General features: G+C 41.1%; 1 protein-coding gene across 1 annotated transcript in view; it reads right to left on the bottom strand.

Annotated features, from left to right (window-relative positions):
• LOC122815152 overlaps nucleotides 1-24436 on the bottom strand; it is a 160403-nt gene that overhangs the window by 90505 nt on the left and 45462 nt on the right. The window contains exon 2 of the mRNA XM_044087406.1: nucleotides 20050-20088. Coding sequence (XP_043943341.1) covers nucleotides 20050-20088 — 39 coding nt within the window. The remainder of the gene's footprint in view (nucleotides 1-20049; nucleotides 20089-24436) is intronic.

The following is a 24436-nucleotide window of genomic DNA, read 5'->3' as shown; positions in this document are numbered from 1 at the left end:
TTACCATACCAGTTTAAAATTCTGCCTTAGTGGCACTTTTTGCAGTAGCCTACGTGGTACCACTTAATTCATTCCACAGTTTTGCATATCCCGTCTCCATCCGCAGTACCCAAAGACTTGCATCCTCTTCTCACTTCCGCCTTTCTTCCAAGTCAAGCTTCCATCATCCTACTTTATAGCGCTGCTGTTCCTCTTACTCTGTGTGATGCTACAGTTTGCCTTGGCAGAACATATCAAATTACTCACAGACAAGACATACTAAGTTTACATGATACACACTCAACAATTGCTACACATTTCAATTGACTATATAATAATACAAACTTGGTAATCAGGAACTTAGTATTGGAATTAATCAGTTATTTCTGTGTAGTGTTTTGTTTACTGGTCATACTGGTGAGAATGCTTACCTGCAAGGTAAAGGAGAAAAGGTAACACCACCCTTACAACTATAATAATCAAAATAGCCAATGTGCAAATATGGCATGTTAACTCCATATAATACCCAGACGGCAGTGTTAAAGTAGTTTAACTGACTGTGTAATAATAAACTATATCCTTCCTGGCAAAATGGAATCTGCTCCACCAGGTTACAGTCTATGAGCTGTTTCGCAATTTCTGGGGATAAGTTTGTGTGGTTTTTGGGGATCGAAGGCATTCCTATACAAGGAGGCACTGAAGGGAACTGCAATCTCTATCCATCCAACACTGCAGCTTTCACCCATCTGTCCAACACTTGATAAATCACATTTGTTTGAAGCAGGTTAGTCTGCTAACCAAGAGAAAGGACAAATGGAGGAGAACTGGGAACGGTAGTTCATAATGTCTTCAGGAATAGCTGAGGAGTTGCATGGGTGATTCGAAATGTTTATCTTTTTTCACTCTGGGTATTTAGACACCTCAGGCAAGGGAGGCCCAAGCAAGAAATGACTTATTCAAAAGCTCAATGAGCAGCTGCCCCCCCCCCCCGTTACCATATCCTTGTAAGACCTATAACCTCCTAATCCAGGCATGATGCATCACCCTCCCAGAGCCTGGCAATCTGCTGCAGGTATCTTATGCATCATAAAGGGTTGAAACCTAATCCAGGTATGATGTTGCAGTAATGGTCCCGAGGCTACCACTCAAAAAATTGGCTGGATAAACTTGGTTAGTTTTTTTTCTTTTAAATTCTCATTACAGTGACTGAGATGCAGTTTTGCAAAGCAATCCAAAATGCTGGCTTTTTTTTATTATTAGGGAGCATGCACACTCCTGGAATCAGTGTGCACCCTGTGGTGTCCTCCAAAGTGACCACCACTAGGCCACCATGTTTTTTTTCTATAGATATTTGAATTCCTCTTGATCCCTTCAGTTATTTGTCAATTTTTTCAGGACAGGCATATTGGAATCTACATTCAAATATGATGAATTTAAAGCATCCACAAATACAGAAAAGACTGTCAGAATAAGAAGTCATTTGGGCCCTTTCTTGCCCAAATTGATCCCTCATTATAGAAGGAGCTGTCCTCTGGTGGGAAACTCAAAATCACAGTCGCCTCACCATCCACGCGGTAGTCACAGAGGTGGAGATCTACAAGGAGCAAGTCAAATATTCCCCCTGTAGATCTAACTCAGAGGAATTAGAGAAAGGAGTTTTCCTTCTCTCAGGTAGAGAGGGAATGCCTGAGACAAGCAGCTCTGTGATCTGGACATTCTGGACATTAGCTTTTTGCAAGGACATGGTGTTTTCTTCTCCAAACCTTCTAGATTCAAACTCCAAAGATGTCAGGGGAAGGGGAGGCAACAACAGGACTTAGACATATGCAACGGGGAACATTTAGCTTGGAAAGTTTAACAAACACGCTTTTAGGACTATCATCGATGAAGCAAGTGGGTATGTCTGCACTCGGAATTAATTCCACAGAAATGCACATGCCTTTTGCTGGCAAATGGGTACTGATGTCAGCCCATACATAAACATGGTCTCCTAACAGCTAGTGAGCAGTAGCAGACAAACACTAATCCTGATGTCTGCCTCAGAAGGGGTCAGGACAAGTGGGGATTCAGTACCGCTATCAGTCAGGGATGGGCATCATGAAGACAGGGGATACTAAGCCCCTGCACAACTAATTGGGTCAAATCAGCTTTAAGCTCTCTTACTTAACTTTTGTGGATACTCTAGTGTCAGTTTTATTTTTTTTATTTTATTTTTGCTGGAGGTCTGCAGCAAGGACTCTAGCATTTTCTAAGCAAGGCAGGCCTTATGAGTTGTAATCTAATCCAGCTGGCCAATTTTTTTTCCCCTAAAAGTTGCATAGTGCTCACAAGACAAAACATTGTGGTCTTTCCCCTATGAAGGGAAGACACTGTGAATTAAAATCTTTAAGTGGAACTTGACTTCTTTCTATACACTTATTAAAACACTTTTCCAGGGACACCACTAACCTCAAAGTTAAAAAAAAAATAATAATAATTTCCAATCAAATTTAACCAGTCAAAATCAGTTCCAAAAGCTCTAAATATGAAATAATCCCAAACTGGGTAGTTGTGCTCTAGAAGAAACAGAAGAGAACAGAAAGTGAATCAAACTGACCGCTTTTTTTGCTGGAAAAATGTAAGCATGGCCGAAGTTTCCCCACTTTAAATGCCATTTGTCACTTGGATGTTATTTGGAGAGGAATCCCACTCCCAGGGATTGTGAAGAAAGTTCTGTGGGTTGATCCAGAAGTTCTGATGTCGCATACTGAGAAAATGCCAACAGCAAGGAATAGAATTGTAGTGATGACCTCTACAATGAAAATCTGCTGTCATGCCTGTGACCACTGCTGGTTCTGATTCTGGATGAAATCACATTTACTCCAATAAATGAAACAGTAATGGGGCACAGCCATGCTACAAAATATTAAAACATATTAAAAAGCATTAAATTAAATCATTCATTTTCACAACATCATCCTGCAAAGATGTCCTGCTACTACAAATAAGAACCTTTTGCTACCCTGAGAACTATGGGAATAAAGAGAAGAGCAGGGTTTGAAAGGGGCAGGCTCTTCACGTTTTTTTTTTTTTTTTGAGAGAGAAATGTTTCACACCTCCATCCAAGCATGAGAAACACATGTTTTGGCCAACTGCATATGTTTAAATATCGGTCTTTCGTACAAATGACTAGACATCAGTATAATGGCAAGGTACTGATTGTCGCCCACAATAAACTAAGCATTTTCTGTAACATTTTTGATCACAGTATGTAGTTAAGCTTCCTGCATATCCAGTGACCATAGTCCGTCTCACCTGCTCTTACTCGGCATGGGAATTACAGACTGCAACATAAACATCTCAATCACCTTGCAAATCAAGAATCAAGTCACACTACAGAAATCTGCAATCTGGTTTTGCAACCTGTCTTTTACGCCACATGTAGGAAGGTAAAAATGGGCAAGAGTAAAACCCACCCAATATGTCCTCTTCAGTGTTGCCTTAGTGTAGCAGACTGAAATTAAGTCTCCATCCATGAAAAGGCTGCTGCTGCTCAATTGTTGGAAATAATAAGAGGCATACTAGTTCAGACTGTGAGGCACACTCCAGCATCTGGTATTCTTGTCCAGAATGGCCACCAGGTGTCCTTCATGCAGCCTCACAGCTGTTTCTAGCACTCTAATACCAAACACAGAAAGGTCATAAAAGCCAGGCATGCCTACAAACACCAGGCCTGCTATGACAGCCAGCATCTTAAGACATGAAGGTGTAGCTGGTCACGTTTTGATGAAAAAAACTATGAGACCTGGTTCAAGGCTCCAGAGAGCACCCCTGCATTACCAGGGTACAACTCATACCTCAGTTTTCGGACATCTAACCTGGACCAGAACACCAAAGGCTGAGGTGTGTCCATATTCATTAAGGATATCCACACCTCCAGGCTAGTTGCTCAGCATAATGCATCCGAGGTTATCCAAGTGCAACTAACTCTGGGCAAAACTGCAATCCAAATTGTACCTTACTACAGATCCCACACCATGCCCCAGGATTCCAACTCCTCTTTTTTTGATATACTGGAAAATATTAGGGTTCAACCAAACACCCTAACAATGGGCTATTTCAACTACCCCACCATTAACTGGGAAAACTACTCGTGTACCAACTCCTTCGCTCAATGCTTTCTGGAGTTCATGTATTCCAATGCCCTGGATCAACTTATCCACACCCCCACCAGGGGCAACAATATCCTAGACCTAGTCACTACCAACATGAGTGACTGGTGTTCCACACCTGAAGTCAACTCCTCATTGGTCAGATCCAACCATAAGCTAATCACCAAAGATATCCACATCCCGCCTCCACCCCCTATTAAGGAAACCATGGTAAAAAAGTTCTCCAAAGCCAACTTCATGCTTCTTAAGACAGAAGTGGTGAACTTCATGACACCCATGCAGATGGACAATACAGTTACGACTGCTGAATCCTTCTACAACAGAAGGAAGAAACTGTTGCAAAATAGAGTAAAATCCCATGAGTGGAGGAGCTCCCTGGTCAGTCTCAGTAAGAAGCTGAGATCCCTTATAAGATCCTCCAAAGCTTGCTACAAAAACAAATTGCCACTGATTCCAGGGACAACCACAAAGCATTCTATAGCTATGTCAAGAATCTCAGTGGCAACACCCAGATCTGCTCTGAGTTACAGCACAGTGTTACGAAAATTACAGAACCAACCGATATTGCCAACATTCTGGCAGATAGGTTCAGTGCTAACTTTACCCCCTCTCACCCTCCTTAAGGGCCCATATCTATACTGGAAGAATGCAGAGTCCCTGTAATCACAACTACGCAGGTAAACGTTGCACTCTAAAGCCAAAAACACAGCCTCCATGGGACAGGACAACATCCCAGGCTGCGTTTTACATGAACTTTAGAACGAACTGGCTCCCCACCTAAGCACCAAGTTCAATCATAGCCTCACATCAGGCTTTATGCCCACTGAATGGCACACAGCAACAGTTATCCCACTCCATAAAAAGGGAGCCACCACTGATCCTGGGAATTATCGCCCTAGTAGCCTGATGAGCCTGGTCTGTAAGGCCATGGAACGTATCATCATGGAGCTCATAAACAAAGATATTGGTAACATTCCAACTCTGGATCCCACCCAGTTCGGGTTTGTGAAAGGCAGATCATGCCTCTGGAACCTGACCGACTTCTTTGAGGCAATCACCAAAGCCGCAGACGTGGGTAAGGTGGTTCACACAGCCTATCTTGACCTCGCCAAGGCTTTTGACACCATCCCCCATTCTGGAATTATGGCTAAGCTCACTAAACTAAGTATAAATCCCTACGTCACAAGATAGGTTGCCAAATGGCTCACTGACAGAACCCACACTGTAAAAGTTGCAGACTCCAAATCTGACTTCAAACCAGTGACAAGTGGAGTACCACAGGGTTCAGTCCTGGGACCTCTCCTGTTTGGTATCTACTTCTCTGAAGTACAGGCTAACACAGAAGGCCTTTGGCTAATGAAGTTCGCAGATGACTGCAAACTAGGAGCCACAGTCGAGTTCCCAAATGATGTGGACATCCTACAGAAGGGCCTCACTGAAACAGATGCCTGGTGTCAGAGCCATGGCCTCAAGCTCAATGCCAGAAAGTGCATTGTCATCCCCTTTGGTAAAAACTCTGTTCCCATAAACTACCACATAGGCGGTAGTCTACTTAACTCTGAATGTGTGATAAGAGACCCTGGGACCCAGGTGGACAGTAGTCTCTCCTTTGATAATCACATCGCCACAGTAGTCAGGAAATCCTTCTACGTGGCACACATCAAAAAAGAGTTCTCATCCAGGAAAAAAGAGGTCATTGTTCCCCTCTACTCAACACTCATTAGACCCATTATAGAGTACAATGCCTCTTTTGGAATGTACCTCACAAGACATCTGCAGCAGCTGGAAAGGCCACAGAAGTACCTCACAAAGAGGATTACTAGCCTCAAACAGATGCCCTACACTGGCTGTCTCAAAAAACTCCAGCTTTACTCTGTAGCATATCGCCTATTTTGAGGTGATCTCTGCCTAACAAATAAAGTTATGTCAAACCCAGAGCTGCTGGACATGCTACAACTAAAGAAATCCCAATCCCTCTGAGCTACACGCTTTAGGGACCTAAACCTTGTCACCACAATAAACAAGACATGTTGGAGGGATAGATTCCTGTCCCAGAGACTTACCATACTCTGGAACAAGCTACCCATCTATGTCAAGCAAAGCTCCTCATTTGCACTCTTCAAGAAAAATCTGGATGAGTGGATGGGAAATAGGAAATACACCCCGGGGATCACTTTTGTGGCTCTGCTCGACAGGGGGACAGGAAAATAACTTTCTCAGGTGTCGTAAGCCAGGGAACCTTGTTGGTTAGGCTTGCTTAGGCCCTTGGGCCGATAGCCTAATACCTACCTATGAACTGCAAAATTTTCTGTCTTCTGCTGTAGGGCAAGATCCCTTCAATCTTCATCTTTCATCTATGTGCTTTCACGTCATTTTGGGTTGGTTGTGTTTGTGCTGCAGCATGACTTTCCTGAACATATATCTCTTCATCATTATAACATTTTTTTAATATGGGTTCCATATGGATCTGAGTCACCAGGCTACTTAATAGATGGGTAAGAACTCCCGGAGGGTGTGAGCATTAGGGCCATCACTGCTGCTCCCACAGGTCTGATTTCATTTCCGCAGTGGCTGCTGTACTCCGTACACGCTTGCATGCTTCCACAGACCATAGTGTCCAATAAGGCATGGCTTAGGAGCATCTCCATCCCTCCAACTAAAGCAATCTTGCCCACAAGACTAGCCCAGCTGCTTTTCTGAGCCCTTGTCTCCACCATGACTACACAGAGCCGACCAATCCTCACAGGTGTTATCACACCACCTCTCCCCCAAAACTAAGGTGAGCAGAGAATGCTTTGTCATTTCTCTCTGCACTTCAGTGACAGTTCTTTCAGGTGTCTCAGCTGCTAATAAAAGTCACTTTATCCTGGTCATAGTCAGGACTTTAGCCATCTATAGCAACAGGGCTAGTTACCTGTGTAGTTATACTCTAGCAGCCAAGATACTGGGGCTAGACATCCCCACACTGAAAGTCCAGGAAGAAAGTTTCAGCAATCAATGTTAAGACAGAAATTCTGAACATATAAATAAAATTTTATGTACATAAAATTATGTAAAAATGGATAGAAAATCATGCACTAACATTGCTTCATACTTTTCAATGGTTTAGATTTTCAGAGTGGATTTTTACCTCATATTTTTGTCTGTTTCTTATAAAATGTCTGGTTTTCTGACAAGTTATTTAGGACTGAAGTCACTACAGACTTCATACCCTTCAGAAAATGCATGCCAACAAAAAGCCAATTATTTGCTCTACTTTATAAGTTTATAAGATTAATATTTAAAAACTGGACTTATTTTTGGGTCATTCTCGCCCTCATTTTGGCTTTATCCAGAATTCTTGTGCCAAGACATTTGAGAGGTAAGCACGAACATGCAGTGTACAACAAACTGAGAAAATACAATGGCAAAGCACGTGCGTGCAGTGTACAACACACCGAGAAAATACAATGGCAAAGCACGTGCATGCAGTGTACAACACACCTAGAAAATACAATGGCAAAGCACGTGCGTGCAGTGTACAACACGCTGAGAAAATACAATGGCAAAGCACGTGCATGCAGTGTACAACACACCGAGAAAATACAATGGCAAAGCACGTGCATGCAGTGTACAACACACCAAGAAAATACAATGGCAAAGCACGTGCATGCAGTGTACAACACACTGATAAAATACAATGGCAAAGCAAGTGCATGCAGTGTACAACACACTGAGAAAATACAATGGCAAAGCAAGCAAAACAGAAATAAATTCAGGTGACAGAGGGAGACAGAGAGTGCAAAATAAGCAAAAAGCTGTAAATGAGGTAGGGAGAAGAGTGCCAGGTAAGACAGCAAGGAGGTGAAGTATCAGTAAGACACGATTGCACAATTAGGAAGGGACAGTAATAACACCAGGCATAAGAGGGCGGATGAGAAGACAAAAACATACATGAAAAGTGAAAAGCCTTAGGTATCTTCTTGCCAGCTGAAGGAAGTAGATCCATATGATGTTAGGGAGTTTTGAAAATATTACAATATGAACCCATAAGTGGAATTACTATTTAGGAAGTTGGTGTTGTGGCCGACTGCAGGTGACGCTTTGTAGCTGTCTGGTTCAGCAATATGACAACTGCCAGATATCCACATCATTCTGGGAAGTTCTCCAAATCATTTAGCAGAACTGGACTCCAGGAGCTGTACTACTGCCTCAGACCCTTGTTAAATTAATACTGCATGCACCACCATTACAGAGGTAGACACCATGTTCCTTAGAAAATGGCGCACCTGTGGAGGCTATCAAGTTCTTTCAGTTGTATTATTTTATTTGATCACTCAAAGGCTCAAAGCTAATATATAAGAACACAAAAGACAAAAAACATACTGCAACATGCATATAAATATTTCAGATTTGTCTTAAAAACATATGTACGAAGATGTACAGAAACTAAATCAGCGTAATTCCCTAAAATAATTATTTTCTTTTTTTTTTTTGTATAGCAGGAGCTTTTGTGGAAATACCACATGTTGAATGTGTCACAATGGAACTCGAACAAACAACCGACTTACTCTCAGTTGATGTTTTCTGATCAAATGCATTAAAAAGAAAGTCTACCAAGGAATAGAGATACCTATTATCTGATGTTAGTTCTTGAAACAATCTACACAATGATGGATATGATAGGAGTGCACAGTAATAAATCTCTGAAAAGAATGATATATCAAGACAATTTAATTAAAGCAAAGCTAAAATAGTATCCATAGCTAAGGTTAATCATAAGGCATTCTTTAATTACACTGGAAACCTAAAAAGGAATGCCCAGCTTTGTGCAGAGCTAGTAACAGACTATACTCATACTGCACTGGTGGAAATCACCAACCTGCTAGCTAACAGATTTAGCACAAACTTCACACCCCTTGCCCCACCGGCCATACCCCAAAGCATACCTGACACCAGTCCTCTGCCTAGTATCTCTAGAGATTAGGTCTTATCTGTGCTTTCCAAGGCCTAAATCACGGCCTCAATGGGACCAGATAACATCACAGGATACTTATTAAGCAATCTAAAACAGGATCTAGCAGACCCACTTAGCATTCTCTTTAACCATAGCCTGAGAACAGGCTTTGTTCCAGCAGAGTGGAGAACAGCAACAGTCATACCTCTCAATATCAGCACAAGAAATCTGGGCAAAGCCTAAAATAATGGTGAGACAAAGGCTGAAAAATAGGGACACATTTTAAGTATTGCTCCTATAAACTTAGAAAATTGATAGAATAACAGGAGTTGTGTTAGCATGCATCTCCTGAAAGATATAAATTCTGAAACTCAAATTTATGTCATTATTTAGTGACTTTAATCCTCAGTGATTTGCCAGAAAACCACTAATTTTATAAAGAACAGACCAAAAATAAGAGGCAAAACTCTGGACATTCTGCAAAAATCTGGACAGTTGAGAGGTATGGCAGCAGTAATCCCCTTGCACAAAGGGGGCCATTAACAGACCCAGGAAACTATAGACCCATAAGTCTAACCAGGCTCATCTGCAAGACCACAGAAAGAACGATCATGGACCTTATCAACAAGGACACAGGTGACCTTCAAACGCTAGCAAGACCATAGAAAGAATGATCATGGACCTTATCAACAAGGACACAGGTGACCTTCAAACGCTAGCAAGACCACAGAAAGAACGATCATGGACCTTATCAACAAGGACACAGGTGACCTTCAAACGCTAGCAAGACCCAGAAAAAGAATGATCATGGACCTTATCAACAAGGACACAGGTGACCTTCAAATGCTAGCAAGACCACAGAAAGAACGATCATGGACCTTATCAACAAGGACACAGGTGACCTTCAAACGCTAGCAAGACCATAGAAAGAATGATCATGGACCTTATCAACAAGGACACAGGTGACCTTCAAATGCTAGCAAGACCATAGAAAGAATGATCATGGACCTTATCAACAAGGACACAGGTGACCTTCAAACGCTAGACCCAACCCAATTTGTCTCCTCCTTAAGGGTAAATTATGCTTATTACACTTGGTGGACTTCTTCAAGAGAGTCACCAATGCCCTGGATGAAGTAAGACAGTGCATACTGCCTAACTTGACCTGGCCAAGGCTTTTGACACAATCCCCCACTCAGGTATCACTGAAAAGCTCTCTCAGTTAGGGAATAACCTTTACGTCACTAGATGGGTAGCCAATTTGCTCACAGAGAGAACACATACTGTCAAAACTGGTGATTCCACTGCCAGCAGACCAGTCATCAGTGGTGTACCACAAGGTTCTGTGCTGGGTGCTTCACTGTTCAGAATCTACATCTCAGATGTCCATGTAAATTAGTCAGCCTTTGGCTTACCAAGTTCACTGATGACTGCAAATTGAGTGCAATTATCGAGTCCCCAGTGATGTTAAGATACTACAGGAAGGGCTAACACAGACAAATGACTGGTGCCACAGCCATGGTCTAAAACCAAACGCAAAAAAACGTGCATTATTATTCCCTTTGACAAAGTAGAATTCCCCCCTAACTACAGTATTGACAACACCCCCCCTAAGCTCAAACCCAGTGATGTGAGATCTAGGAATACAGGTAGATAATCTGAACTTCGACCACCAAGTTTCCTCTGTGATATGGAAAGCATTCTCCATTGCTCACCTCATACATAAGGCATCACAACCAGGTGTAAGGAGGTTATAGCCCCACTGTACTCAACATGCATCAGACCAATAACAGTACAATGCTCCCTTTTGCATGTACCTCAACAGACACCTGCAGCAGCTAGAGGGACCACAGAGGTTCCTCACCAAGAAAATACATGGCCTCCAAACCATGATGTATGTGGATAGACTAAAAGCCCTGTCACTGTACTCTGTATTCTATATCGTATAGGCTGCTGACAGTAGACTTAAGCCTGGCCTACAAGGCAGTCTCCAACCCTGCCCTGATGGATATACTTCACATATATAAATCTAACAGCACAAGAGTCACTCACTCTAGGGATCTTTACATAACATGCTGGAGAGACAAATGTCTCCCAGAGACTGCCACTCCTCTGGAGCAAACTTCCAGTTTACATGAAGCAGAGCTCCTCACTGACCCTATTCAAGTGCAATCTGGACAAATGGGAGACTGAAAATTCAGCCTCTGGGCAGCACCCATGCCCTCCTGGGCAGGAAGAAATTGGTGGCGACCACAGACTACCTCTGCAAAACCGTTCACTTAATAAGGATAGATGGGGCAACTTGGGATTAACTTGGCTAGGCTTGTAAGGGCTCTAGAGCCACTAGCCTACTAACCTCCTATACTACGAACCTTTATGGTAAGCACATCATTTTAATATCTAATAATACTAGATCCATCCTTGGTAACTCACAGGGCATAGTCAAAAGCTATTCCTAATGGGTAGTCCCCTCAAAAGAACATAATTGCTGACATTAGCAAAAAAGAAAATTTGAAACTGGTTAACAGGTACAGCTTGTAATGCATTGCAAAATAACTAAGAAAGGGCCGTGTAGCTTGCTGCACAAATGTTATCAAAAGCTGCGTTTCTGAAAAAGGCTATCAAAGTAGCTAAGGGACCAGAAGAACAAGCTTTTGTAACGTACACTAACAGCTTGCTGTGTTTAAGATACTGGAATTTAATGCACCAAGAAATCCTTCAAGGGTGACCTTAAACACATTCTGACCTAATTTTATGAGAAAATTACACAAAATGCTCGATGCCTTTGAATACGGACTTGGTCCTGTCAATATGTCTCAATTGGAAGTGAACAGTCATGCAGTGTAGTAAACACTCCCCTGAATCTCAATACGATAGAAAAAAAAAAGATTGGCAGGGGAGTATACTGACTCAAAGTCAAAACTCTAGGCATGACTACATGGTTAGTTCTAAGCAATAACCTGCCTGAATGAAACACCAAATAAAGAGGTTTGACTTTAAAGAGCCTGAATTCCTTCAAGCTGATAAAATGGCTGACAAGGTAAAACGTTTTCCAAATCAGAAGTGTTTGTTTTGACCTTGCAGAGTCAGCATATTTAACGTCACTCTTCCCAGAACAAAATGCAAGCCTTACAAGACTTTGCATACTGTCAATTTCACTAAAGAATGTTAATTTTGATCATTACAAAAGTTAGAAATGGCAGATAAGTGAATTTAATATCTGAATATCTCACCCTTGTTACGGAAATGTCTGACACAGCACAGACTTGCAGGAAAAGAAGTAAAAATATGAATTCAATCCCTCAAATGGACTTTTGTCAGTGTGGGCTAACTCTGTCTTGTGAGTTTTCCTTTAAAAAAACATAATGATACAATCTTGATGACATTTCCAGAAAACAAAAGGATTGCAACTAACTATGGAAAGTGAAAAGCCCAGCAGTGAGCCATAAGTACTGGATACTAGATGGGTCTGGCCCAGTGGATGGCCAGTGATGTTCTTGTGAGCCTGAAGAAAAAGGACTGCTCCAAAAGATGAGGCAGTAGTACAAGGAAAACTGCTGGGGGCAGTAAGAATGTATGGGGAAAATGTTAGCTTAAAGTTTTCCTTCTAAAACCCATCATCAGAAGGAATTGGGGAAAATATAGAGAAGACTAGGCAGCTACTTGTGGGTGACAACATCTCGCTTACATATTCCTTAGAAATGTAATTAGGGAGAAGTAGCTGCAGCATTTAGTGCTGGTTGGGGAGGCAATATTTCACAACTGGTCCTCCTCCCTTCCAGAAAATATTCTGAGCTACAAGGGTGCTGAAAGACCATTCGTACAGTTGTAGCAGAAATCTGTTTAGCTTGTCTGCCAGTGAAATGGACTCCCCAGGGATGTGGACAGTAACAAGAAAGCAGCTACTGGACATCACCCATTCCTTCAGTCCCACAATGTTTTTTTGCATAATTAAAAAGATCACATCCCCCCCCCCTTTCAAGTAACATGCAAATGTCATGATTTCTGACTGTACTGTAAGAACTTCTAGAGGGAGTCCTAGAAGGCTTCTATGTTCAAGAGGACTGGAGTCATCTTCACTACACTGATATGAAGGGATACTTCTGATGACTTACAGATACATGAACTGCCATCCTCTGAAATGTTACCTCAGGACTGGCATGTCTATGGTAACTCTCACCAAAAAAGGGGATGGGTAGAAATGACTGATGACAGAGAAAATCTGGGATTTATCCACCACTACATGTGACGATCACAGTTCTGAAAACTAAGGATTATACAAAGAAAAAGATCCTCATTCGAACAGCAATGAACCCTAAAGGTCAAACTGAAGGATTCTCAGTATGGTATCTGGAATGGGAACAACTGTGATAGCTGCCTCCATTAGATCCGGCACCTTGAAATAAAGTTGCCTTACAGATACTGCAGAGTTGAGACTGGATTCTGCTTACAGGGACTACAGATATTACAGAGGTGAGGCTTTATTCTGCCCACATGGAGTCGTTGTTCTTCATGATTTTGTATCTGGACTGCAGACTGCAAATGTGAATAGAGTCAATGTTATTTCCACAGAATGGAAAAACTTTTGATCAGAGAACTCTCAGCAAAACACAGAGAACACACAAAACACAGAGAACACTCACCAAAAGAAGCTATGTGAGGATGGGTCAGCTAAGAGCCAGTCACCTAGTTATGGGAACATTTTGTCTCCCTGCAATCTCAGGTGACTTGCAATCACTGGAATGTTGTAGATGTCTTATGAGGTACATACCAAAAGGGGCGTTGTACTCTATAATGGGTCTAATGAGTGATGAGTAGAGGGGAACAATGACATCTTTTTTTTCTGGATGAGAAACCTTTTGTGATGAGGTGTGCCACTTAGAAGGATTTCCTTTTCCTGACTACTGTGGCAATGTGATTATGGCCATGCATTTGGCTGAACATTTAACAGTCTCTCTTCAGGCAGCAGGGCAGAGGGTCCTAAGACCTTATGTGGAATCTGTCATCACTATGTCTCCTTGTGTTCCTTTCCCACTCCCACCCCCCTGGATGAGCCCAGTTTTAGAGAGATGACAGTGGGTGGTGCTCTGAGTCAGTGTGCCCTCAGTAGAAGATTCTGTGGAAAGCTTTTTGGGCCTCCCAGAACATCATCTTGGGTGGTGCAACCTATCAGATGATTAGTCAAATTGGCTATCTTCACAGCATAGGGCAATTTGAATGTTGTGGCTCCTGTTTGTAAATGACTAGACAGTGTCCTCCATCCTCCTAAGGATTTGAATTGTTGATTAGAGACCCAGACTCTTGTGTCAGTTAGAGAAACATATTGGATCATAAAAACAATGCAAGACAGGGTATCACAGGGGACCATAAGATGCCTAGCCATGCGCACCTTTAAGTAGATGCACTTTCTACCTTTCTTTTAAAGCACTTAATATTCACCCTCCAAATCAAACAGGGCCACACACATGACCACAGCTGCCCTCAAAAAGGCTCCTCTGCCTCATGAGCCCATGTAAAAGCCCGTCTGATAAGACATCTGAGGTCATGGAAAGATCAGAATGTCAGTTTAGGCATCTGCCATATTTCTTTAAAAGGGCATAAACTGTGTCCAGCATAGCAAGGTTTCAGAGAGCTTTAAATGGGATGCAGCAGCTGGCAGATGGACAGTCGAAGCATAAGGTGCATCTGCAGCTGACAGCTGTAACTTGTGTCTCAAAACATTGATGGAAGACGCAGGAAGGAGAGGCAAGAAGAAGAAATGTAGAAGTAAAACAGTTAACTGTGAAAGGGAAAATTGGAGTTAAATTAGCATAATTTTTCTCTTTTAACTGCAGGCTGGGCATGCGAACTGCTGAGCACTTTGGACTGGTCTAGGTCTTATTTGACTTTAAATTTGGATGGTAAATTAGAGTTCCTGATCTAGTAACAAAAGTAGTTGTTGAAGTTACTCCTTTGAAGAGCTTACAGAATGGAAATTGACCAACTGCTGTATGCATGGATGAGGAATTATTTACTGAAATGAAATTGAAATAATGACTGAGTTTAATTGTTAAAACAAGATTATTAAAGTTGTGTTGCTGTGTTATATGCTATGAAACAATGTAGTTTACTAAATGTCATTTGCAAAGTTAAAAAAAATGCCTGCTGGAGAAATGGGATATATACTTCTTGGGGGTAATACTGGTAGACGCTAGTAATACAGCGAGTAAGAAACTATAACATGTTAGATGTGTGAAAACTGAGGAGAGCAGAGTTGTAACTGGGGAAAAAGTTTTTGGTACTGAATTAAACATTTTTGTGAAATGCATTTATTAATTATGCCTATAGATTATCGGGGTACTATTGACATTTTTTCTGTCAAGTGAGACATATTTATCAAGATCTAAGAAGAAAAGGATCATCTCTGTAATACGCAGAATTAAGGCTGCAGGCATTAGAAGCACTTGAAAACCAAACTTTGTGCGTAGCCATACCCTGTCCCATGATATCCTGTGCCTTCCCATACACCATCCCATGATGCTCTATGTACCTCTCACTCTGTAGATATTTGTTAATGGATTCTTGCTTAGATGACCTCCCAAATGGTGCTGGACTGCTGTACCTAAGAACATCATAAGCTTCAATTACAGAATATTTCTGCAACAGCTGATGTAGCCTTTAAAGTGACAGAGCCTCTAGTGAAATGACTTTTAGTCAAAATAATTGTAAGTATTGCTTTTCCTTTGTCTTTTCATCTGAAATCTTCTGCCTTAGCTGTTCTGGATTTGGCACCCAATAAGAAGTGTCCATTATATGAGATTTTATACCCTGAACTCCAAAACATTTGATGCCTAGATAATTCTGTGCCTCTCTTGTCTTTGATTAGGATAAGTTTACAGAGGCTTTTTACAGTGTTCAGACAATATTCTCTTGTGTCCCCCTCCTGTTTCACTTTTTACCTAGGAGACAAGGAGAGGATGCCTGTTTATTGCTTAAATCCCCGGTCACTGACACTGCCCTTGCTGGTCACTGTGATTATGACATCATTCCCAAGACTGCTACTGTTGACTCGTATGGTGTTAGAGTCAGATCCACAGTTTGTAATAGAGCTATGTCAATCTTAGCATCCATGATCTTGGCTTCTGTATTGTCCAGCTTGACCCTGCAGTTGGTGTTGATTACAAAGCAAAACTTCTTGGTCTTGACATTGAGCTTGGGATCAGTAGTTAGGCTTGAACAGTCAGTGCCAACATGACATACTACCTTTTTAGCACCGAAGTTGATGCTATCGATCTTGGTGGTAGGGTATATGCCATACAGATTGCTTCGCGACAGTATAGTTTTTGATGTTAGGCTGTCTGTCTATCGTGTCAGCAACCATTATTATTGTGGCACCATTCTAAGTCATACACATCATTACTTCTGGCATTAGCACTAAGGGAGGGTCGTCATCACGGTTAAGGTCTTAACCTCACAAATACAAGCTACAGAGTTTTATTCTAACCTCTTGTTGTTGGCTAGGCTTGTAATACTTTGTAGATTGCTAGCTTAGTATTTACCTATGACCTGAACTAGAACTACCTTCTGTTGAGGCCAAAACAAGGCAGACTGTCCTATAAGACAAACAATACTTAATTTAAGCCCTTCCATAGCAACCAAAGGTCATTTCATCTGAAATAAAGTAGTCATCGTTTTCTGCAGATCTCCCCTATGCAGATAGTTGTGAAGCTGCTTGCAGGATGAATCACATGGATTCACACGTTGAATTTCTGACAGCTGATTGTAAAGATGAAGAATACCAATTCTCATCTCCACTTCTCCTGATAAACCCTAAATTTGGAGAACTCCTGGTGGTAATATATCAGAGAAACGGCCATCCTACTGACCTCATACCTTCTCCACAGTGTACACTGCAGAAGATTTTTCCATCTGCTCAGCACTTTTTTAAATGACTCCAATTCTGGAAGACATTTTAAAGACTGACACTGACACTGAAAAAAAAAAACAAGATGCGATAGCCTCACTCCAAGAAAGCAGACCATGTCCTGTGCACCCCTAGGGAATACAGTTGCTGGTCAGATGCTCAAACCAGATACCTTATTCTTGGCAGCTGGTGTAAAGAAGGCTGTCATACCATATAACACCCAGTGATCGCCCCACCATGAGGAATCCAGAGCACTGGACCACTAAGAGAACCTTGTAGATATTTCCTGGTTTCCTTTGAAGGACTTTATATAGCCAACATGATTGATTTATCAAAGAGTTACTTTTGACAAAATGCACCAGATGAATTCCCAGTTGCCTGATAACTGATAAAGGACAAGTTACTCTCCCAGTTAGTTGTGGTATCAGCTGTGGTGAGCTCTATGTGTGTTTCATATGGCACCATTAACATTTCCGACAGAACCATGGAATCCAGCACAGTTCGTTATTTGCGGGCACGTATAGCTCCATTTGATCTTACTGAAAATGGCAAGGAGACCTTTATGAATGCTGTGTTGAATGGCCAGCTTTGTTTTTAACATTATAGTAAAGGCGCACTCGGGACAAATATGGAGAACAGGAGAAAGACTTGGTCTTTGCTCTTGTCATCAAGTTTCAATCACCTTCGTGTCCCTTCTCCCATATACAGTGATCCCTTTTCCGAGTGTAATTCAGGTTTAAACAACAAGAACAGAAAAACCACTGAACTTCCAAGCATTACGAATCATAGCACAGGCTTTTAAAAAGCATAGCATAGGGTCAGAAAGAGGAGAACTTTTCTTATTTTTTTACAACAGAATGCCTCCATATACTAGACCGTATGTAGTTAGTGGTAGGAAATCTTTATATACACTTAGTTTATTTACTAAATATGGTACGTACCCATAAACATGAGTTTTTCAGGAAAACCAGTAATTCTAGGAAGATCCAGGCTAAATCTGAGAGCTGAAATCATAGAGCTATGCGTATATAATAGCACAGGAGAGACATGGCCACAGAAAGAGCAGTCTGGAAGGAACTCTAATACTAGAGTGGCTTTCAGAGAGGTCACAGATCCTAAGGAGAGGACTAATGCCATGGGACCGTGGACCTCTAGTAGCTGATCAAGAGCAGCCCTGAAGCCTTTCCTAGCTACTTCTCTTGTAAGAAGCCAGGGGTTATCTATTCCTTCATCTCTCAGCTTTGAGGTCCGTAACCAAAGACACATTATTTGGGACAATAATATATGAGGGCTGCATGATTCCCTTAGTCATGTAGCCACTTTCTCTGTTTCGCCCTTCCATCTCTACTGTGAAAGAACTGGGATGAAGTGACAAGGAAGTTGTATAACTGAATGCCACACATGATCTCAGCAAAAGATAGGGCTTAATGGGAGATGAAACATCTATATATTAATGAAAGAGCCTGCTTGGTCTTTATAGACATGCATTACAGAAAGATATTGTCTGTTACCACAGTTGTTAATTATAGACCCTGGTTTTGGACTAGATCTAGTCTGTAATTTGATATAATTTTGTATGAGTTAAAAACATTCCAGTTGCCAGGGTACTTAAATGTGCAATGTGCATGCAGACTGCACACGTTGTTTGATTTGTTTGATTAATAACATTTTGCATAAAAAAGATCTAAGACTTTGGGAAAATTTTGGATATAAGTGGAGTAAACACCTTCTTTCCAAAGAAACCCTTTGCCTGGTATTTGTGTGGTCAGTCCTGTGTCCTGTAGCAGAAGAAGACTACATGTGCTAATTGGATCTCCAGGACACGTACTTCCATGTCAGAATTACAGAAGAATCCAGAAAGTCTGTATGTTTCAGAGCTGGAGCCAGTCAATTCAGTTCTGAAATCTTCCATTTGGACTTAACTTCAACCTCCAAGGGTGGTCATCAACCTTTCAACATGGCAGAACGTATCTGAAAAGGCATGTCTTTACAGAGAATATTGTGGGTAAGAGGAAGGAGTTCGGTAGTCCAGAGAAGGTTTGGAGGGTGAGCTATAGAACTATCTATACTTCACTGAATGTGAAAGAAAGACATTTGTATGAGGAGGCCAGTCTTCAGTAATAGCAGGAGTAGTTTTTTCCCAAAGGGGATAACAATACATTTCTTGGCATTGAGCTTGAGCCCATGGCTCTGGCACCAAGCATCTGTTTCTGTAAGGCCCTTTTGTAGAGTATCCACATCATTTGGGGATTCAATAATGGCTCCCAGTTTGCAGTCATCTGCAAACTTTGTTAGCCAGAGTCCCTTAGTGTTGACCTGTACTTCAGAGAAGTAGATGCCAAACAAGAGCGGCCCCAGGACTGAACCCTGAGGTACTCCACTTGTCACTTGTCTGGAGCTGGATTTGGAGTCGGCTACTTTTACAGTGTGGGTTCTATCAGTAAGCCATTTAGCAACCCATTGGGTGACATAGGGATTAATGCCCAACTTAGTAAGTTTGTCTATGATTCCAGAGTGGGGGATGGTGTCAAAGGCCTTGGCAAGGTCTAGATAGGCTGTGTGGACCACCTTACCCTTGTCCATGGTTCTGGAGACTGATTCAAAGAAGTCAATCAGGTTCAGGAGACATGATCGGCCCTTCACAAACCCAAACTGGATGGGGTCCAGTGTAATTTCCTATAAATCTAAGTATAAACAATGGGGGATTACTTACATCTATAAAAACTCCATATTATAGATGTGCTTTTTGCTGTTGCATGAAAGGAAACAAAATTCTCATGTTAGCATTTTTGACACAAGAATGCTTTGGCTGGGATTTCATTTCAACTCAAGGACCTCAGAGTTACCATATTTAACTTAAGGGCTGCATGGAGGGAATAAAAGAAAAAAAAATTTCATTTTAAATCTTCCCATCTGGTGTCATTGTGAGTTTGTGCAAACTGGGCATAAAACAGTTTATCAACCAAAAGCTATACATTCATATAGGACAATAAACAAATATAAAAAAATTGCAACACACATTAACTGTACAGTTGGAAGACATTCTCAAAAAGGAACACAATAAATAAATAACACCTTACCATCTATCCGACCTTCATAGATGCCAAACCAAGGAGGATCTGAAAAACAAAAAGAATTCATACATAAACATTGGTTATATATAACCATTACTATACCACATTACTTGATCTAGAAACTTGACAGATGATGTTTAAAAAAACTCTTGTAATTGTATACAACCTATGTATTTTTTGTTTATAATTACGGCTGAAGAAAAAGACATAGTACAACAGTATTCAGCACTGTTGCGCTGCAGTGCTTGGTTGTCTGGTTTGATTCTCAGCTGGGGTACCTTCTGGGTAGATGCTGCATAGCCACCCCCGATGCCTGTAAACATTTCGGCCCGGATCTCATGTTTCCTCCTACATCCCAAAGACAGAATGACAGGCAATCTAGGGCTTTTAGAGTTGAGAGTGTATGTGTGTATGTATATCTTGCAGGCAATTGGTATATCATCCATGTTTTGCTCTATGTCTTAACACCTACTACTTACAGAGATAGCAGACTGCCAGGAGAACCAGAGCCTAAGAATAAAGATAAAAAATAATGAGTTTAGCAAAGACGGGAGTACAGCTTAAAGAAATGCTGTTACTGAGAAAGTGCAGTTGTGTAAAATCTTACTGTAACGGTAGCTCTCCTTCTCTTCACTGTTGCAGTATCCATTACAATAGGGATCCCTGTCAGGGGTGGTCCAACATCCAGGCAGTATACCAATACCATTAGGTTGTTTTAAGGTAAGCTGTACGTCACACATATGCTCTTCACGTAGAGCAGGGCATAAAGGTGATGTCTGGATGCAATACCCAGAGAAATGACAGCCCCAGAAGGAACACCATTCCAAGGAGTATATCAATAATCAGTACATCCAGAAGAGAAATGGAATGGGGGCAGTGGGAGGGAGTGACTACTGCAACAGTGAAGAGAAGATATGACACAACTGTACTATGTCCTTCCATTTCACTGCTGCAGTATCATTACAACACAGAGAGTGAAGAGATTCTACACAACTGTACAAGGTCCTTCCATATCACTGTTGCAGTATTCAGTACAACAGGGAAGTGAAGAGATTCTACATAACTGTACTGTGTCCTTCCATATCACTGTTACAGTATGCAGTACAACAGGGAGAGTGAAGAGATTCCACATAACAGTACTATGTCCTTCCATTTCACTGTTGCAGTATTCAGTACAACAGGGAGAGTGAAGAGATTCTACATAACTGTACTATGTCCTTCCATTTCACTGCTGCAGTATTCAGTACAAAAGGGAGAGTGAAGAGATTCTACACACCTGTACTATGTCCTTCCATATCACTGTTACAGTATTCAGTACATTAGGGAGAGTGAAGAGATTCTACACAACTGTACTATGTCCTTCCATTTCACTGCTGTAGTATTCAGTACAATAGGGAGAGTGAAGAGATTCTACATAACTGTACTATGTCCTTTCATTTCACTGTTGTAGTATCATTACATTAGGGAGAGTGAAGAGATTCTACACAACTGTACTATGTCCTTCCATATCACTGTTGTAGTATCATTACATTAGGGAGAGTGAAGAGATTCTACATAACTGTACTATGTCCTTCCATATCACTGCTGCAGTATTCAGCAAAACAGGGAGAGTGAAGAGATTCTACATAACTGTACTATGTCGTTCCATATCACTGCTGCAGTATTCATTACAACAGGGAGAGTGAAGAGATTCTATGTAACTGCACCATGTCCTTCCATATCACTGTTACAGTATTCAGTACAACAGGGAGATTGAAGAGATTCTACATAACTGTACTATGTCCTTCCATATCACTGTTGCAGTATTCAGTACAACAGGGAGAGAGTGAAGAGATTCTACATAACTGTACTATGTCCTTCCATATCACTGCTGCAGTATTCAGTAAAACAGGGAGAGTGAAGAGATTCTACATAACTGTACTATGTCCTTCCATATCACTGTTGCAGTATTCATTACATTAGGGAGAAGGAAGAGATTCTACACAACTGTACTGTGTCCTTCCATATCACTGTTACAGTATTCAGTACAACAGGGAGAGTGAAGAGATTCTACATAACTGTACTATGTCCTTCCATTTCACTGCTGCAGTATTCAGTACAATAGGGAGAGTGAAGAGATTCTACATAACTGTACTATGTCCTTCCATATCACTGTTGCAGTATTCAGTACAACAGGGATAGTGAAGGGATTCTACATAACTGTATTATGTCCTTCCATTTCACTGCTGCAGTATTCAGTACAACAGGGATAGTGAAGGGATTCTACATAACTGTACTATGTCCTTCCATATCACTGCTGCAGTATCATTACAATAGGGAGAGTGTAGAGATTCTACATAACTGTACTGTCCTTCCATATCACTGTTGCAGTATTCAGTACAATAGGGAGAGTGAAGAGATTCTACATAACTGTACTATGTCCTTCCATATCACTGTTGCAGTATCATTACATTAGGGATAGTGAAGAGATTCTACATAACTGTACTATGTCCTTCCATTTCACTGTTGCAGTATTCAGTACATTAGGGAGAGTGAAGAGATTCTACATAACTGTACTATGTCATTCCATTTCACTGTTGTAGTATCACTGCATTAGGGAGAGTGAAGAGATTCTACATAACTGTACTATGTCCTTCCATTTCACTGTTGCAGTATTCAGTACATTAGGGAGAGTGAAGAGATTCTACATAACTGTACTATGTCCTTCCATTTCACTGTTGTAGTATCACTGCATTAGGGAGAGTGAAGAGATTCTACATAACTGTACTATGTCCTTCCATATCACTGTTGCAGTATTCAGTACATTAGGGAGAGTGAAGAGATTCTACATAACTGTACTATGTCCTTCCATATCACTGCTGCAGTATTCAGTACATTAGGGAGAGTGAAGAGATTCTACATAACTGTACTGTGTCCTTCCATATCACTGTTGTAGTATCATTACATTAGGGAGAGTGAAGAGATTCTACATAACTGTACTATGTCCTTCCATTTCACTGCTGCAGTATTCAGTACAACAGGGAGAGTGAAGAGATTCTACATAACTGTACTATGTCCTTCCATTTCACTGCTGCAGTATTCATTACATTAGGGAGAGTGAAGAGATTCTACATAACTGTACTATGTCCTTCCATTTCACTGTTGATGTATTCATTACAATAGGGAGAGTGAAGAGATTCTACATAACTGTACTATGTCCTTCCATATCACTGCTGCTGTATTCATTACAATAGGGAGAGTGAAGAGATTCTACATAACTGTACTATGTCCTTCCATATCACTGTTGCAGTATCATTACATTAGGGAGAGTGAAGAGATTCTACATAACTGTACTATGTCCTTCCATATCACTGTTGCAGTATTCATTACAATAGGGAGAGTGAAGAGATTCTACATAACTGTACTATGTCCTTCCATATCACTGTTGCAGTATCATTACATTAGGGAGAGTGAAGAGATTCTACATAACTGTACTATGTCCTTCCATATCACTGTTACAGTAGTCAGTACAACAGGGAGAGTGAAGAGATTCTACATAACTGTACTATGTCCTTCCATTTCACTGTTGTAGTATCATTACATTAGGGAGAGTGAAGAGATTCTACATAACTGTACTATGTCCTTCCATATCACTGTTGCAGTATTCAGTACAATAGGGAGAGTGAAGAGATTCTACATAACTGTACTATGTCCTTCCATATCACTGCTGCAGTATTCAGTACTACAGGGAGAGTGAAGAGATTCTACACAACTGTACTGTGTCCTTCCATATCACTGTTACGGTATTCATTACATTAGGGAGAGTGAAGAGATTCTACATAACTGTACCGTGTCCTTCCATATCACTGTTAACAATATTCAGTACAACAGGGATAGTGAAGGGATTCTACATAACTGTACTATGTCCTTCCATTTCACTGCTGCTGTATTCAGTACAATAGGGAGAGTGAAGAGATTCTGCATAACTGTACTATGTTCTTCCATATCACTGTTGCAGTATTCAGTACATTAGGGAGATTGAAGAGATTCTACATAACTGTACTATGTCCTTCCATATCACTGCTGCTGTATTCAGTACAATAGGGAGAGTGAAGAGATGCTACATAACTGTACTATGTCCTTCCATATCACTGTTGCAGTACTCAGTACATTAGGGAGAGTGAAGAGATTCTACATAACTGTAATATGTCCTTCCATATCACTGCTGCAGTATTCAGTACAACAGTGAGAGTGAAGAGATTCTACATAACTGTACTATGTCCTTCCATATCACTGCTGTAGTATTCAGTACAACAGGGAGATGAAGAGATTCTATGTAACTGTACTATGTCCTTCCATTTCACTGTTGATGTATTCATTACAATAGGGAGAGTGAAGAGATTCTACATAACTG

This window comes from Protopterus annectens, chromosome 11.part0 (genome assembly GCF_019279795.1).
Source record: "Protopterus annectens isolate FY-2018-M chromosome 11.part0, PAN1.0, whole genome shotgun sequence".
Lineage (NCBI taxonomy): Eukaryota > Metazoa > Chordata > Ceratodontiformes > Protopteridae > Protopterus > Protopterus annectens.
This window is presented reverse-complemented; position numbering and strand designations above follow the sequence as displayed.